At 38.6% G+C, this 16,259-nt stretch overlaps 1 protein-coding gene across 3 annotated transcripts in view; it reads left to right on the top strand.

Moving 5' to 3' along the window:
- The first annotated feature begins 408 nt into the window (after window positions 1-408).
- The window catches only part of ELP2 (elongator acetyltransferase complex subunit 2), a 43,973-nt gene continuing 28,122 nt past the window's right edge, over window positions 409-16,259 (top strand). The window contains exons 1-10 of one of the 3 annotated variants that reach the window (XM_027127752.1): window positions 450-617; window positions 3,621-3,699; window positions 6,657-6,727; window positions 10,424-10,580; window positions 10,974-11,051; window positions 11,649-11,846; window positions 12,446-12,510; window positions 13,249-13,315; window positions 13,982-14,122; window positions 15,614-15,709. In XM_027127752.1, the coding sequence (XP_026983553.1) occupies window positions 480-617; window positions 3,621-3,699; window positions 6,657-6,727; window positions 10,424-10,580; window positions 10,974-11,051; window positions 11,649-11,846; window positions 12,446-12,510; window positions 13,249-13,315; window positions 13,982-14,122; window positions 15,614-15,709 (1,090 nt within the window). In that variant the 5' untranslated portion in view covers window positions 450-479. Of the gene's footprint in view, window positions 618-3,620; window positions 3,700-6,656; window positions 6,728-10,423; window positions 10,581-10,973; window positions 11,052-11,648; window positions 11,847-12,445; window positions 12,511-13,248; window positions 13,316-13,981; window positions 14,123-15,613; window positions 15,710-16,259 lie in introns of all 3 variants that reach the window. The other 2 variants (XM_027127750.1, XM_027127751.1) reach the window with 2 other exon arrangements.

A 16,259-nucleotide genomic window follows, 5' to 3' on the forward strand; every position in this document is an offset into this window, starting at 1 on the left:
GGAGACGCGGTCCGGGTGAGCTCTGAGCGCCGAGATCAGTCGGGGGCTCTTTCCTCGAGCCCCTCTGCGCCCTCGCCTCTCTGAAGCCGGCGACACTCTCGCCAAGGCTCCCCACCGAGCCAGCCCCGTATGGTGCTGGGAGCCCGGCCGTGAGGGGCAGTGGAACGCTCCTACCGCCGCCCTGGCACACGAGCCCCGGGTCTTTCTAGAGGGTCCTGAGCTGTTCCGGTCGGGTATTCCCTCCTGGGACGGAGGCCGTGCTTGGGCCCTGGGCCAAGATCCAGGAGACAGGCGCTGGTAGAGGCAACCGGGCACTGAGGACCACTGGCAGGGGAGGTGGGTGGGGTCGCCCCCGTCCCGCCCCCGGCCGCCTTGGAAACGCGGTGCGGATAACGCCAGCGGGAGACGCGGCGGCCGAGCAGTTCCGCTCCGAGGGCGGAAGTGCGTGCCCAGCTTTCGGCCGTTGACCAGGCAGCAACATGGTGGCACCTGTGCTGGAGACCTCTCACGTGTTTTGCTGCCCGAACCGGGTGCGGGGAGCCCTGAGCTGGACCTCCGGGCCCGGAGGACTTCTGGCCTTCGGCACGTCCTGTTCCGTGGTGCTCTATGACCCTCAGGTAAGAGAAGTGGCCATACGCCCGACCCCGTGTGCTTCTGGGGCCAAATATGCTGCGTGTTCTTGGGGCGGACTGTAGACGCCGCTCCAGAGTGTGGAGACCGGGTGTGCTGTCCTGTCCGCTTCGGGGAGGGTGTCTGGGCGAGGAGTCTGGCTCTGGAGAGCGGGACTCGCCCCTCGCCCTCTCGTGCGCTGCGTCAGCCTGGGGTCACCATGTCCTACCAGTGGCCTGTTAGCCCCAGGTAGAATCTCAAATGATGACAACCTTTTCCAAAGCCGCCTGTGGGAACTGTAGTACTGTTAAAGAATCAGTTTGAGCTTTGAAAGATGTGCAGTTTAGGTATGGGTTGAAGCTATCACACAGATGCTATCTCATTTCTGTGTTTCCCTTAGTGTTACCAAACAAGCTTTTGTTTTCTTGAATTTCAAAGACATATCACTTGTGTTTTAGCTTTGAGAATGGACATTTTAAAGAAAGTGCCATTGGGGTAAAGGTCATAGGGGATGGGGACCCTAAGCACTAGGTGTAAGGCAGGACTTACCCATTCCCTGAACTGCACCCTTGGCCTTTTCCCTATCAAACTTCTCAAGTGACTAGTTTCTGCATTCTTCCCAGAGTTCATCATGACCTCATCCCCCCTGGCTAATTTTGGACAATGCAGTTAGTGTTGCTTCTCAAAAGGAGCCTCAGTATAAAAAGTAAAGTGCTGGAAATTAAAATGCAGTGCAGGAGATAGATATTATGGTTTTCTTATCTCACTGCTTTATTAATTTGATTAAAAATTCCATCATCCTAGACATACAGATGGCCACCAGGCACATGAAAAGATGCTCAACATCGCTAATTATTGGAGAAATGCAAATCAAAACTACAATGAGGTTTCTCCTCACATGGGTCAGAATGACCATTATCAAAAAGTCTACAAACAATAAATGCTGGAGAGGGTGTGGAGAAAAGGGAACCCTCCTCCTACAGTGTGTTGGGAGAAATGTAAATTGGTGTAGCCACTATGGAGAACAGTGTAGAGGTTCCTTAAAAACCTAAAAATAGAGTTACTGTATGATCCAGCAATCCCACTCCTGGGCATATATGTGGAAAAGACAAAAACTCTAATTCAAAAAGATATGTGCACCCCATTGTTCATAGCAGTGCTGTTTACAGTAGCCAAGACATGGAAGCAATGTAAGTTTCCATCAACAGATGAATGGATAAACGTATGGTATATATATATATACAATGGAATATTACTCAGCCATAAAAAAGAATGAGGTAATGCTATTTGCAGCAACATGGATGGATCTAGAGATTATCATACTAAGTGAAGTAAATCAAAGACAAATACCGTATGGTATTGCTTATGGGTGGAATCTAAATAATGATACAAATGAACTTATTTACAAAACAGAAATAGACTCACAGACATAGAAAACAAACTTATAGTTACCAAAGGGGAAGGGGGGAGGGATAAATTAGGAGTTTGGGATTAACAGATACACACTACTATATATAAAATAGATAAACAACAAGGACATACTGTATAGCACAGGGAACTATATTCAATATCTTGTAATAACCTACAATGGAAGAGAATCTGAAAATGAATACATATATATATATGACTGAATCACTTTGTTGTACTGAAATGTAGCTGAAATGTTGTAAATCAAGTATACTTCAATTAAAAAAAATTCTGTCATCCTCATATCCGTTGCAGATTTGAACTTATAAATGAAATAATTGTATTCATTTTTCTTATCTTGCCCTTGCTCATCTCCTCCCAGTTTTTGTTTTGTTATTACCATGCACTGTTAACTGGCAAGATAAAGCATTTAAAACCACGGGTAAACTTTACAATGGCTATTAACCAACGCTTTGGAAGCCTGTCTTTCTGCAGCTGTTTAATGGATTTGTGCCCCATGCCCGCTATCACATTTTTATTTTTAATGATAATCTGCTGGCCATGTTAGGGGATTTTAACATCAAAAAAAAGTATATGGAGCCTAAAAAGTACTTATTTTGTTTTGTTAAATATTTGTTAGCTGGGTATTTAATGAAATATAAGAATAAGAACACGTCAGATGCTAAAGTAAAGTTTTGGGGGTGATGTTCATTCAGCAAACTTTTGAAGACCCTTTATGGGCTAACCTTGAACTGAGTGGTGATGACACAAAGATAATGGGTAATAACTCCTGCCCATCAAGGAATTCTGATTCTAGTGAGAAAGACAATGAAATGCTTTAAATTGTTTCCTAACCTCAACCCATATGTGAAATATGTTAGTTTATGCACATTTACCCCGTAAACCTTTTTCTCAGCCATGAGAATTCCTGTTGACATACAAGTAGGTATCAAGCCAGTGCTCTAGGCAATCAATAGAGAAAGGGCCTATAAAGTGGAGGGCTCAGTAGGAATAGAGTCTTCAGCAGTGGGGGAAGAAAAGCCCAAGTGTGGAGTGACATTGGTGAAAGCAGCAATCTGAGGGTCTGCAGGGAACCTGGCTGTAGGCCCTGAAGGGATCTGATGTTTGAGGACCTTAGTAGTTGTGGCCTGGTGACCTTGGGTCATTAAGGCTGAAGAACCCAACGCCCGATCAGCCAAGGCATACAAAGTGAGCCACGAATTTGTATCCATTAATCACGAATTCCTCTCTTGAAGGGTTTTTTTGTCAACCAAATTCTCAAATTGGTACAAGCATGGTAGAAGTAGGCCCTAAGATATGTGGGAACAAGGTCCTTATCTGGTCTGGGATTTCAAGACAGGTTTCCCAGACAAGAAGAGGACAGAGGTGAGTGAATGTGGAGTGGGGAGAAAGGCAGGAATGAATTAAAAAGTGAATGGATGATTTAAGCCATGGTTAATAGTTCATAAAGGAAGGTGATTCTGTTTGAGGTAATACTGAACTTTTTATTAGCATCAAAAACACTGAAATCTGATTTTTATTAATTCATTAATTCCTCTGTAGGATAAATCCTAATTTACTAACAAGTGTTTTCTTCTCTAAAGAAAAGTGTTGTTATTACCAACCTGAATGGTCACACTGCTCGAGTCAACTGCATACAGTGGATTTGTAAACAGGATGGTTGTAAGTATTAATCTGACTTTTCTTAATTTAGCATTAGTTTATCTGATATTATGCAATTAGAAAATAGAAGAAAAATGGTATGCCCAGTGAACTATCTGACCTGTACTTTTATTTTATAGCAATTGAAGCATGGATAACACAGCGGTGCTTAGGATGAAGGTAGAGGCAGCCCATTAATGAGGCAAGACCCCACCATTGCTTTTGATCCAAAGCTGTAATCAGGGCCTGTGTTGAGGCCCAGGTTGGGATTCAAAAGATTTGGCTTGTTAGGTCTCTTTCTACCACAGACAAACTATTGTTTTTTTAGGCAGGGCATTGCATCTCTCTTGACCCCAGTTTCATCTTAGTAACATATGAAAAGTAAATGTTTGGACTGAATCAGGGGACCCTGAGTGATTCTTGACACCTGTGAGGTCAAAATTATTTTCGGAATAATAATAAGTTATTCCTAGTTTTCATTCTCATTCCGTCACAAGTATGCAATGCCATTTTCCAGTGGCTGCATGGTGTGGAATATTGCAACAGATTAAATACAGAAGCAGATATGAAAATCCAGCTGTATTCTAATAAAGTCAGACGTTAAAGAGATTTGCTGAAATATAAAACAGTGCCTTTCTTCTTATTAATTTTTTGTTTTGGAAAATACAAGGTTCCCCCCATAAAAATGTTATTTATGTTAATGGGGTTCATTGTTATTTTTAAGTAAACTAATAAACAAGTATTTTTCATATTTCTCAGTTTTAATTTCTAATGTGGTTAATATTGGTACATATAGCCTATATAAACAAAAGGTCTTTGGGGTCCTGAAAAAATTTTAAGAGTATAAAGGAATCCTGATATCAAAAAGTCTGAGAATTGCTGGACTAGATTATCTCCAGGTCTCTTCCATCTCTAAGATTCCATAGCTCCAGAATTTTTAATTAAGAATGCTTTTAGGTGGGCTTCTAAAATCCTATGGAATTTCCTCAGGTGTCTTAAATATACCTCCAGTAGTATTTTTATGGATTCTCAATTAATTTTATTTATTATTCTGTTTATTAAATATGTATTGAGAGCATTCTGAGCTAGGCACAAATGCAGAATTTCCTGAATTAGTGTGACTTGGTTATGATTTTTATCTGTGACATTAAAAAAAATGTTTAATAAACTACTTACCTCGGTTGGTGATGCAGGATTAGTCGCAGTAGGTCAGTAAAAACCATTAAATCTTAGAAAGAGTGGCTGTTAGTGCAGATACTAAAACACAATTGTAATTATATTAACTGCCACCAAATGACATCAAAGACTACTTGAATCTCAGTATAGGGATTTGTTATAAAATATTAATTTGGGCTCGTATGTTTTATTTTCCCTTTAAAAGTGAGGTTACGTAAAATGAACTGCTTGTGTATCACTGTAATCTCTATTACGATTGGTTTTCTCAGATTTGGCTCCACTGTCAGATAACTCATGTATTCTTTCTAACCCAGGTATCAGTGACATATAAAATTCTAATAATACCATTTCATATTTTTAAAGTGTCTGATTTTTAACACATTACCTTCATGTACCTTATAGTAATTCTCAAAAGCACGTAGTTAGGTAAATAGCTTAATTTCTGTGACACATGAAGAAATTAAAGTCCAAGATCACAGCTGGCTGGCAGCAGGGTTAGGACGTGAACCTGGGACTTCTGAGTATACATGTAATGTTCTTTAGACAGTCCCCCCAGCTTCTTAACCTAACTATCTAGACATAAGCCAGAAGAAGCAAATGGTTGCAAAATCCAAACCAAAATTATGTTAGATTATTTCCCCCTTTTTTGGTTCTTACTCCCTTTCTTTTCTGTCTTCAACAAAAAGTTGTAAATGTTCAAAAGAGGTATTTTGAAATGTGATCTCAAAAATATGTCACGTACTACTTGATAGCAGCAGCTGACTGTAATGTCTCATGTGTGTTATTTCTGCCAAAAGTGTTTAGCCTGAATCTTATGAGGAAACAACCAGACATATCCAGATTGAGGGACATTCTGCAAAACAACTGGCCTGGACTCTCATTGTCACAAAAAAGGAGGGAACTGGGAAACTATTCAAGATTAAAGGAGACTAAAAAGATGTGACAACCAAATGCGCAATGTGTGGTCCTTAGATTCTAACTTAAAAAAAAGTTATAAAATACATTACTGGGACAATTTGGGGAAATTTTAAGATGGATTATGTATTACATAACAATACTGTATCAGTGTTAAAATTGTTGAATGTGATAATTGTATTGTGGTAATGCAGGAGAATGTTCCAGTTCTTGGGAAAAATGGTAAAATATTTAAGGATCAGAGGTCATCATGTCTCCAACTTATTTTTGTTTGTTTGTTTGTAAATTTATTTTATCTATTTGTTTTTGGCTGCGTTGGGTCTTGGTTGCTGCACGCGGGCTTCCTCTAGTTGTGGCGAGCAGGGGCTACTCTTTGTTGCGGTGCGTGGGCTTCTCATCGTGGTGGCTTCTCTTGTTGTGGAGCATGAGCTCCAGGTGCGCGGGCTTCAGTAGCTGTGGCAGGCAGGCTTCAGTAGTTGTGGCACACAAGCTCAGTAGCTGTGGCATGTGGGCTCAGTAGTTGTGGCTCGCAGGCTCTAGAGCACAAGTTCAGTAGATGTGGCGCACTGGCTTAGTTGCTCCGCTGCATGTGGGATCTTCCTGGACTAGGACTCGAACCCACATCCCCCCGCATTGGCAGGCAGATTCTTAACCACTGCGTCACCAGGGAAGTCCCTCCAACTTATTTTTAAATCGTTTGTCAAAAACGAAAAGGGTGTGTGTGTGTACATAGAGCAAGATAATTGAGCAAATATGGCAAAATCTAAACAGTTGGTGAAGCTAGGTAAAGGTATATGAGTTTTCTTTTATCTTTTCTGTAGCTTTGAAATTTTTCAAAATAGCTGGAAAAGAATTAAAATGTTTACTGAGGTATGATTTTTTTTCAGCTCCTTCTACTGAATTAGTTTCTGGAGGATCTGATAATCAAGTGATTCACTGGGAAACAGAGAATAATCAGGTGGGTAGATATGTTTATGGTTATAAGAAATGACTGTTATATCTACTTTTATTTTCAGTCTTTTCCCTCATTTCTACAGTGTTCTTCCTTTATGAAGTTTCCTCATTCTTGCTTGTCAGTAATCCAGATCTTGTATATTTCCATACTTCACAGGCCTTGTACCCTTCCCTGTAATCTGCTTCTGTATTCATATGCTGTCAGTCATTTCTGTGAATTTCTCATCATTTGGAATAATTTTCAGACTGCTCTTACAGGGTATGTTTGTCTTGTTTTCATTGGTAGCAAAAATTAATACTGCTCTGTGCATAGGACAGCAGTTATCACGTGGATATAGATTTACATAATTCTGAGTGATGTTATAATATGCAATACTGGGTGTGTATGGACCTCTACTGATAGACATTTAGGTTATTTCTAGTCACAAGCAAAGATTAAAAATGTAAAGTTAGTGCATCATATGTTTGAACATCTGCCATGCGGAAGGTGTAGTAGATGAGGCAGAATCCTATTCATGAATTGTGTACGTAGTTTTGAAGGCAAAATGCACTTGAATAACTGAAGTACAAAGGTGGCTCTGGGTGGGTGATTTCACTTGCTATACCACAACCATGCTGCCGTGGAAGTTCACTAGAGATTTAAGAGGCGGCCTTTCGGTTAGGTCTGATAGTGTGAGATGATTTCCTTAGGAAACATTAAAGTGGTGAGGGTTCCAGGTAGGGAAAATATATGAATCAAAGTGCAGGTAAGAAAGGAGACCATTTGCTCAGAAGTATCCAGTGTTAACCAAAGCCTAAGATGTTTTAAGGGCAGGGCTTTCCAGAGCTTGTTCAGAGAATTATTCATCTCCCAGTTATTGATTGTGGCCAGTCAAGTTTGGGAAACAATGCATATCATATACTTCTCTTAGAGAATCACAATGCCTGTGAGCATAGTGAAGACTCTGAAAAGTTCTGATATGGAAAAACCTGCTTATCTTTGTTTAACTAATATTTCCTAAACTTACTTCAAGTCTGATTTTTTTTTTTTCTTCAGATCTTTTAGTATCCCTTGTAACTTTGAGGAACATAGTTTTGGAAATGTTTCTAGATAACACTTATGGGCTGTAATATTAGAGAAGTAGAGAAGGAGAAGATCTCGTGAGAATTTGAATACTTGCTTCAAGAGTTTGTTTTTTATTGGTAGGCATTTGGAAGTCATTGAGGATTTCTAACCAGTGGAGTATGAATACCAAAGAAGATGAATGACAGGAGTGTGCCAAATTAGGATAGGAAAAAAATATGAAGGAAGAGATATGGGATATATTTTTGAAGGAAAATGATTTTGGCATTGACTAGATAGTTGTCGAAGGAGTAGGGAGCTATTGGGTAGAGGAGTGAGAAATCAAAAAGAGTGGGATTCTGGCTCAGGGCTCTGGAAGAAAGATACTTCTACAAAGCAAAATAGGCAAGTTAGAGGGAAGATGTGGAATTCAGTTGTTAACATGTTACTTGTATTGCCAGCCAGAGACAGGGGGCAGGTGTGGAGGAGGGGATTGTGGGGTCACTTAGACTTGAATGAGAGTTCTAATGGTTGTGTAGCAAAGCAGCTCCTGTTTGGATTTACCTTGGCAGAGGAATCCAGAGAGAGCCATTTGAGCACTCATTTTTGAGACCTTGAGTTGAGATTTGCAAGACTCTTTCCTCAGTGCTGCCCTACGCTTCTGTCAGTAGAGAGGATTGCAGGCTGAGTATCTGATGGCAGACAGCGAACTTAGAGACGGACGGGAAAGTAGAATGTGAGGCCAAACAGGGAGGAGGATGAAAGGCATAAAAGAGGGATGAAGGGAATAAGAGGATTTGGGGGAAGAAGTCCCATATTATAACCTTAGAAGCTTAAAGCTTCCTTCTGGTATGCATTTCCATGCACACAGGTGTTCACTACATCTTGACTTCTGATAAAAGGAAATAATTCTAAGCTGGTATAATGAGCGATTTGAGTCTCCGAACAGTGGGCATCATTTTTTTAAAAGCTGGTGAACTTGAGAGATTTGTTTTGTTTGAGCTTTTAAGATTCTCTAATGGTTGAAATACAACCCTGCTTAAAAGATGTGAAGTGACATAGAAAACAAACTTATGGTTACTAAAGGGGAAAGGGGGTGGGAGTGGGGATAAATTAGGAGTTTGGGATTAGCAGATACAAACTACTATATATAAAATAGATAAACAACAATGTCCTACTGCATAGCGCAGGGAACTATATTCAATATCCTGTAATAAACCATAATGAAAAAGAATACGTGTGTGTGTGTATATATATATATATATAACTACACCATAAACTAACACAATGCAACATTGTAAATCAACTATACTTCAATTTTTTAAAAAATAAATAAAATAGAAAAAAAAGGATGTGAAGTGAGTTTTTCCATAGATTTAATGTTTCAGGGGGTAATGATACAGACTCATGTAAAGTTTAAATACAGAAAAATAGGAAGAAGGAAAAAGATACAGAATTTCAACAGTTAACATTCTAATGAACATTGTTCCAGATCTCTGGTTATGTGTGTATAATTATACATGAAAGTGACTTTATTGTACTTGAGTTTTAAAAAGTGTTTTTTTCAGAGAAGCCAAAGGTTAATTACAGGAAGCTAGTGTACAGACCCCCTTATATGTAACTATCAATTACCTTCTTGAGTGGCAGAGTTCTGCTTAACTAATTGGGAAAATAATTGAGAAGACATTTAAGAGCCACCTCTGTTTCAGCAGACAACAGTTTACAAAAGGTACCTCTCAAAGGAGGTGGTAGAATCTCACATATTTGGAACTCTAAAAAAGTAGATCCAAAATAGAAACGATGCTGCAGGGAATAATCTTGCATGGCAAGCTAGAAGACTTGATAAACAGATGGAATTTCCCAGTTCTTTTTGTCATTTTTCCATTTTGTAACTCTGATTGATACAGGTAAGTATTATGAGTGGATGCTAAACATACTTGGTAAAAGTTTGATGGAAAATAGAGTATTTACTCAGTCCCAAAGTATAATCTCACATATTACCACCAAAAAAAAAAATTAATTTCACAGTGAAAAAGCATGGCAGATACTACCTCTACTAAAATATCAGGGTTAATTTTACTAAAAGTGAGACAAACTGACATTGTGTGCCTCCTGATGTGATGCAGTTATGTAGTGGTGACGTCAAAATGTACACCCTGAGTCTGTTCATGAGGAAATATCAGACTAATCCGAGGGGAGGGACAGTCCACAAAGCTGGCCTATATTCTTCAAAAATGTCAAAGTCATGCATGTCTTTCCATGGTAATAAGCATGCATTATCCTTTTTGTTGGCTTAGAATATGTCTACAATTATTTAATCAGTTTCCTATTAATACTTATAGGTTGGTTGAAGTTTTCCTAAAGGGTGTGTGATGAATGTCCTTCTGCATTTGTCTTTTATTACTTGTTAAACTAGTACTGCTCTCTCAGAGTAGATTCTCAGATGTGAGATTGCTGTGTCAAAGGGTGTGCACATTTTGTGTATAGTTAATATGATCAGGCAGGATTCTCAAACGTTTACATTCTTCTCAGTTGAGAGGACTTACTTCTGGATCAGGCATTTTAACAGTACCTTTAATCCTCTGATTCTAGTTAAATACAGGTGAAACTGATAATTCCTTTTTTATCATAATGCTTTTGTTATTCTTTGTGATTCAGCTTTTAAAAGCAGTCCACCTCCACGGTCATGAAGGACCTGTTTATGCAGTGCATGCTGTTTACCAGAGGAGGGCATCGGATGTTGCATTACATACACTGATAGTGTCTGCAGCTTCTGATTCTACTATTCGAGTCTGGTCTAAACAGGGTTCTGAAGGTAAGTTTAGAGACATTGTGATCCAAACAAATGAAATTAAGTAATTTAATTATCATATGAAGGACAACTTAGAAGAGCATTCATGTAATTTTTCAGTCTTTCAAGCTGTATTAAAAATATTAGAATTCTAATCTACATGTTTGTTTCTTTTGCACTTTTCCATAATTCCTCTTTACCAAACTGTTTGATAATGTAAATTCCTTCAAAGTCTTTTCATATGTCTTTTTGTTCTCTGTAACCTTGTTAGAAATTGGCCATTTAAATTCCCATCATCCCTGGGGGCTCAGGACTGACTTCTCTCATCTCCCTGCTGACATCTGATGATGCTACCCAACCTCTAAGGTTGGATACACTCAGAGTTAGTTGTTCGTGATGTGTTTTATTATTTCTTAGTGACATGCCTTCAGACCTTGGACTTTGGAAATGGATTCACTCTGGCTCTCTGCTTGTCTTTTTTGCCTAATACTGATGGTGAGTATCCTGCTAAGTGTATATTGAAAGAGGAATGTATTTTTATATCCCCATACAACCAGAACCTAAAAAACATACTGGATCTCAATTTTGTGTCTAAATGTTTTCAGGAAACAAGTTGAGACATGGATAACATACTTTTGTTCTCAGTATTCAAATGACCTGTGTATAAAACATAAGGTCAAAGGGGGTTAAGGGGGGTGGCTATTAGAAACTTTAGTAGCAGTTAAAAATTTTAGTGACTCAATATGTACTCAAGATTGGTACTGCTATTTATCAAATATACTGTCGATGTATATAGATGTAATTTGGGAAAATTACCTAGCTCTGTAGAAGGTGAAGGTCTGGGATAAGTTGAGAAAAGTACTGAACATGGATCATATGAGTATTTCTGTCAAGGTGACAGCCCCTGCACCTGCATAATGACAGCACCCTACGTAATGACAGCACCCTGTGTAATGACAGTTTGCCTAAGACCACTTAAAATCTCCAAAGAAAAAATTCCCCTTTTGCTGTGAAACCCGTCTGTACCTATCTTTGATTATCCTCCACAAAGATGATGGCCAATGCAAGTCAGACAGTCTTATGCCTCCTCAGTTACTTGGAGGACAGACCTGGTGGGGAGAGGCCAGGCCTGGAAGCCTCCAGGCTCTTTTGCCCTTTGCAGCAGGAGCTGCGGCTCTGTGCTCTCACGTGACGTTCCACTTTGTGCGAGGGCTCCCCAGGAGGAGGAACTACGCACATTCTGGTTTCATTACATAGAATTTGATTTCTTTGCATCTACGTTGAGGCCAAGTGACTGGAGTTTTTGGCTTTTTTTTTTTTTTACGTTGATTTAAAGAAAACTAATTTTACAGTCACACCTTTCATAACTTTTTATCCACATAGTTAGTTATATGCTCTTTTATTTTGTTCTTTACTTCATGGATTTTGTTTTACTATCAAATTCTCAAAATGTAGGGTCCTCAAAGTAACAAACATACCCTTAAATCTTTGTACAGTAGCCCTGATGCTGGGCTCATAGTGGCTCTCCCAGAAATTTTATTATTCACTTGGGCTAACAACGTTTCCTGTTAGTCTTCTGGCTGACATAGTTAAATGCTCCCAGCTTGCTCTCGAGCTTCTCCTTTTACTGCTCCTTCTATCGTAAATAACACAGAATAAAGGAAAGGATTCTCAGTTAATAGTCATTCTTTGCCGAGTAACCATTTAATGGAACATTTTAGAATATTCATTTTATTCCTAAAGATGTTTATTGAGCACTTTCAATTTATTTGTTCAGTGGTGTGGGAAGCAGGAGTCAGGATTCTTTACCTAGAGCTTAGAATCCAGCATAGGTGATGGTCATAACATACGATGGAATACTTACAGTAATGCCTCTTTTCCCCCCCCAGTACCAATATTAGCATGTGGCGATGATGACTGCAAAATTCACTTATTTGTTCAACAGAATGATCAGGTAATTAATGATGTTTCTTAACAGGCTAGCATTATGTTCTGCTTAATTACATATCTTAATACAGATTATTTCTAGATTATAGGATTTGGGGGATGTTCCAATCTAAATAATCCAATAGGAGAATCTTTTCTGGCAGTCTTCCATTAAACAGTTTTGCACTCTTTGAACACCAGGTATACTGCTGCTGCTTTGGCTACCAGGTCCAGAGGCGTTGGGGGAAACAGGTCGTTAGGTGGGGAAGAAGAGAAGGAAGATGCTGTAGTAGTGTTTTGTCTTCCCTAGCAGTGGTTATTTGTCCTTCTGAGCTTTACCTATTCTTTGAGTGGTTAAACTAGAGGGAAATTTCAGAAAGAGGGTTGGTTAACTCTAGGCTCGTTTAGTTAATAACAGAGGTATTTGTTTCTTTGCATTTTATAAGAAAGTTAAAAATGACTGTGAATGTTCAACCACCCAGCTTTTTTCTATATTGTGTCCACAGCATATGTCATTTTACCTTGTGAATGTTTAGTGTATTTGAGAACTACAGATATTATCTGCTCAGGATTGCTCAGTTAAATTTGGATGATTATGAGATTTTTCATTCCCAAATGAGAGCTCTATCTGATGTCTGATCAGATAGTGTTCCCAGTAAAAAAAAAAGCAATGCAGTCAGACTGGCTGGGACCAAATTAAGTCACTGATATACATGAAAATATTAAATTCTTACATCAAGTCCTATGATTTTTGTTATCTTACTAGTTTCAGAAAGTGCTTTTTCTATCTGGACATGAGGATTGGATAAGAGGCGTGGAATGGGCAGCCTTTGGTCAGTATGAAATTTTGCTAAAGTACATATAATGGGGACAAGTATGTGTAATTTCAAAGCAACCTCTTATTTATTTATTTATTTATTTGGTGGCGTCGGGTCTTAGTTGCAGCAGGCGGGCTCCTTAGTTGTGGCTTGTTGGCTCCTTAGTTGCGGCATGCATGTGGGATCTAGTTCCCTGAGAAGGGATTGAACCCGGGCCCCCTGCATTGGGAGTGTGGAGTCTTAACCACTGTACCACCAGGGAAGTCCCCCGTGTATGTTTTAATTAAAAATTTTCTTTGTATGTAACATTTTCCTATTGGCCCGATTAGAAAAGAGGATACTTATCCCTTGTATTAACTATTAGTTGGGTTGGTAGAGGATGAAACAAGTTGATGTTTATAAGAGGACACTAGTTGTTACACATGCAGACATTCTTGAGAAGTTCTTTTTAGAAATTAATAGATTGTATAGGAATACCACATATTATAACCATTTATTAGCATTGTCTATATTTGTCAGTGTTATTGAAAATGAATATAGGTCAAATGAATGAAGGATAAGGAAGCAAAGTCTAATTTTTTCAGGAAATCTAGAAATGTGTATATTGTAGAAGAAAAACTCTTATACTTAAATTTAAGAACAAAATGTTTTAAAAGTAATAAAATTTGTTTTTTTAATTAGGTAGAGATCTTTTCCTAGCAAGCTGTTCACAAGATTGCCTGATACGCATATGGAGGCTGTATATAAAATCGACATTTTTAGAAACTCAGGAAGATGATAATATAAGACTGAAAGAAAATACTTTTACTATAGAAAGTGAAAGTGAGTAATAATGAAAATATTTGATTTAACAATACTCAGGTTTCCTAGCTGATTTACTTATGTTTCACTATACACATATGTGAAGGTTAGGTTTTTTTTTTTTTTTTTTTTTTTTTTTGTGGTACGCAGGCCTCTGTTGTGGCCTTTCCCATTGCGGAGCACAGGCTCCGGACGCGCAGGCTCAGCGGCCATGGCTCAACGGGCCCAGCCGCTCTGCGGCATGTGAGATCTTCCCGGACCAGGGTACGAATCCGTGTCCCCTGCATTGGCAGGCGGACTCTCAACCACTGCGCCACCAGGGAAGCCCGAAGGTTAGGTTTTCAGAAGTATCAGATCCCTAGCTGAAACTGATATGTGCATTTTTCCTTTTTTATTTTTATGTGAGGGTAAGTCATTTTTCATATATGAAACTTATTTTCTTTCTGAACCATGTTAGTGAGATTTTTTTAAATTGCTGAAAATAATGTTATTTTCTCAATAAATTAGTTTGTAAAATATTACTTAATTTGCAGTTTTAGCATAGGAAGATCTAAAGGGTTAATGTGAATTATTCATACCTTTTTTGGAGGATATTCATCAGAGACAACTAAATCCCTATATTTGAGTAGTATATATAATTCTGATTTTCTTACTATCTGGCATCAGAACAGTAATCCTCCATGGTAGATCCTGTTGGGATGTTGTATTTGAAGGAGATATTTTTGGATGTGTATCTAAATTATAAAATAAGTCCTCAGTAAACATTTCATCCAGGAATATTCTTCTTTGTCATTACTCTTCTTGGTTGTAAAGCCCATTGGAGTTGAGATTTGGTAACAGATTTCTGGAGAGAACCAAGAAATACTATAACCAGCATATTGTGAGTAGCTATTTCCAAATATGAACATTTTTGTGATATTTTCATTAATTATTTTGTTTGAAAGGTCACAGTACTGATTTGACTTCCTTTATTTCTGCATTTATCTTAGGTTTTTTTTTTAAATGGTACTTTAGACTTATTACACAAAATGAGTGAGGATAGCAAGGAGGCTGGCATGTCTGTTTTTGCTTTTTTTGAGTCTTTTTTGTTTTTTTGGCTGCACTGTGTGGCTTGCAGGATCTTAGCTCCCCGACCAGGAACTGAACCCGGGACCTTGGCAGTGAAAGTGTGGAGTCCCACTGACTGGACCGCCAGGGAATTCCCTGTTTTTGTTTTTTAATTGCAGTGTAAGAGTATCCCTGAAAATTTAAAATAGAACATATTCCTTAATTTTTATTGTGACTAGGTAGTGAAAATGTAAAAAAAATTTATATATCTTTAGAACTTTTTTCTCCTGTAGTTATGAACAGTGGGTAAAGTTAATGAAATTTAGAATGAATGCTTTTTGTTGAAAATAAATCATGTTCTGTTCTGATTTTTTTTCTTTGGATGTAATTGTACAACCGAGCTGGTATTGAAAATGTTATTTTTAGAAGAGCTTTGTGGAAAGAATCCTTTTTTTGTTGTTGCAGGTATTAAAATAGCATTTGCAGTTACTCTGGAGACTGTGCTGGCTGGTCATGAAAACTGGGTAAATGCAGTTCATTGGCAGCCTTCATTTTACAAAGGTAGGAAGAAAAACATAAACAAAGCTGTCATTTCAGTACAATCTCACTTACAGAATTTTAAGCTGAACAAATGAAGTAGAGGATATTTTTTGAGTGTAATTAGAAATATCAACTATAAGACAGTTTCAAGTTGGCAAAGTGTAATACTGCAGCCCTGTTCTGCTAGACACTCAATTCTGTTGAAAATTGTATTTCTAAGAGGGAAAAGTATGCTTCCTGCCATGATGCCATAACTGCCATATGCCTTTTAACTTTCTTTCTTTAAAGTTTTTACCTAGTCCTTATGGGATTTAAGAGAAGTTAACTTTCAAGCCAGCTTCACTGGAACCTTTACCCTTGGAAATATAAAGTTGGTAATACCAAGATACATCATTTATGAAAAAGTAAAGACTTCCCACTCTTTCTTTTGCCCTTAACTTCTGTTTATGGAGTGACGACTGATGCTGGGGTGTAGAGGTGCGCACGGCAGCAGCCTCATGTTCTTCCCCCAGCCCCTTCCCCAAGACAACAATAGAGAATAGCAATAATTAATGCTCAGGTAACACCATCC

The sequence above is a fragment of the Aethalodelphis obliquidens genome, unplaced genomic scaffold (genome assembly GCF_003676395.1).
Source record: "Aethalodelphis obliquidens isolate GAN/ISIS:26980383/991018 unplaced genomic scaffold, ASM367639v1 scaffold32, whole genome shotgun sequence".
NCBI lineage: Eukaryota > Metazoa > Chordata > Mammalia > Artiodactyla > Delphinidae > Aethalodelphis > Aethalodelphis obliquidens.